General features: G+C 62.9%; 1 protein-coding gene across 1 annotated transcript in view; it reads left to right on the top strand.

The window, feature by feature from the left end:
* The first annotated feature begins 118 nt into the window (after window positions 1-118).
* Window positions 119-1,699, top strand: part of THAP3 (THAP domain containing 3) — a 6,863-nt gene continuing 5,282 nt past the window's right edge. The window contains exon 1 of the mRNA XM_077763977.1: window positions 119-175. Coding sequence (XP_077620103.1) covers window positions 119-175 — 57 coding nt within the window. The remainder of the gene's footprint in view (window positions 176-1,699) is intronic.

The raw sequence follows: 1,699 nt of genomic DNA, 5'->3' as shown, positions 1-1,699 counted from the left end.
CTCCTGTCAGCTGTGTCTGCCCCCCTCTAACTTGGGACCAACTGGTGGTCAGTTAGTCCCTCCTCCAGTGACTTGAGCAGCCCAAATCCACGCATCAACACCTGTTAAAATCTTAGCAATGCCGGCCAGCTTGGGCCGCGAGCCCTCCTCGGGTTTCCAGGGGTCCAAGGCTGTGGTGGGTGTGTCTTGATTCCTCAAAGCCAGGAGGCGAGGACCAGGGCTTTCAGCGTGGGTGGAGCTTGCACCGGCGGCGCTGTAGGGGTGTCGGGCCTGAGCTGGGTCCGGGAGCACCCGTGACGGGGCGCCCCAGAGCCCACCTCACTCTGGCGATGCGGGTGGCAGGGAGCTCGCGAGGNNNAAGGTGGGGTGCGGAGGGGCCCGGCGTGGGCCGCCCCTCCCCAGGCCGCGCCCCGCAGCACCGAGCATCCACCGCAGTTCTGGGGTCTGTAGCCCCCGGGGCTTGATCTTGTTCACAGGTGCAGCCTGGAGCTTAGGTGCCCAGTGTGTACTGGCTGAATGCATCTCCAAATGAATGAGTGATGGTGACGGCTGTCGGGTTTGCGTTGAGCTGGCGGCTCTGCTTAGCCCCGGCCAGGCCTCCTGTCGTGAAGGGAGGGTGCCCGAGTGAGAACGGGGGGTGTCGGGGGAGTGGGGTCTGTCGTCGCACTCCCAGCCTGTCGGGCCCTTGGAGTACCGGCTCCCTGCCCAGGAGAGCTCCGGTTCCGCCACCGACCGTGTTTCTGCTGCCTTTAGAGCCCGACCCCGGGGCCAGCCTGCACGCTCTGCCTCCACTTCCTTCCCTATTACCGTTTTCCTTTTCAAAGTAAGTCTTTTTACTGAAGCATGAGACCCACAGAGGAGCGCACAAATCGCCCACAGTGGGGCCCATTCCACAAAGTGAACTCGGAGTGACTGCTGTGAATGAGAACATCACCAGCCCCTGGGGAACCTTCGGCCGCACCCCTTCCCTCCCCTCCTTCCCTCTCATCCCCAGGGGTGACCCATATCCTGCCTTGTGTCAGCGTGGGGCACTCTGGGCGGTTTTGAACTTCCCACGTGGACTCCAGCACTGTGCTCTCTTGTGTCCCCTGCTGGGGCTGTGGCTGTGAGCTGCCCGGGCCCAAGCGCAGTGCCTTCCTCTCCATCTCAAGCGGCGCTCCTCCGCTGAACGAATCTCCCAGAATTGACTTGATCTACAGTTGAAGGGCATTTGGGTGCCTCCGTATTGTGGCCATTTCAAGCACATGACTGTGGACGTTTGTGCCCGGCTGGGTCGTCCTGTGCACACATCGGTTCCTTTCAGTCGGGCAGGTGCCTGGAGTGGAGTCGCTCCCATTCTCTCTCCAACTCACTGAGTCCCCCTCCTGCCTCGGCCACTCCCACAAAAGAGCCCCGCCGGGTCCCCAGGGGCCCTGCCCAGGTTGGCGGTCCATCCTCACCTGCAGCATTTGGCCCAGCTCACCGCTGACCCCCTGCAACACTTTCCCACTTGGCTTCTAGGGCACCGATGCCCTCTTCCTCTCTCAGGGTCTCAGGCTCCTTTCCTGGCTCCTCCTCATTTCCAGCACGAGCCTCGGAGCCCTTCAGGGCGAGGGCCATGGCCTTGTTCCCTCCCCATCCGCTCTTACTCCCCAGGGCGCCCATGTCTCCCACGCTTTACACAGGGATGCCCCCCCCCCTTCTGATGTGTCCCCCACAC

Source organism: Crocuta crocuta, unplaced genomic scaffold, assembly GCF_008692635.1.
Source record: "Crocuta crocuta isolate KB4526 unplaced genomic scaffold, BGI_CrCroc_1.0 scaffold13, whole genome shotgun sequence".
NCBI lineage: Eukaryota > Metazoa > Chordata > Mammalia > Carnivora > Hyaenidae > Crocuta > Crocuta crocuta.
This window is presented reverse-complemented; position numbering and strand designations above follow the sequence as displayed.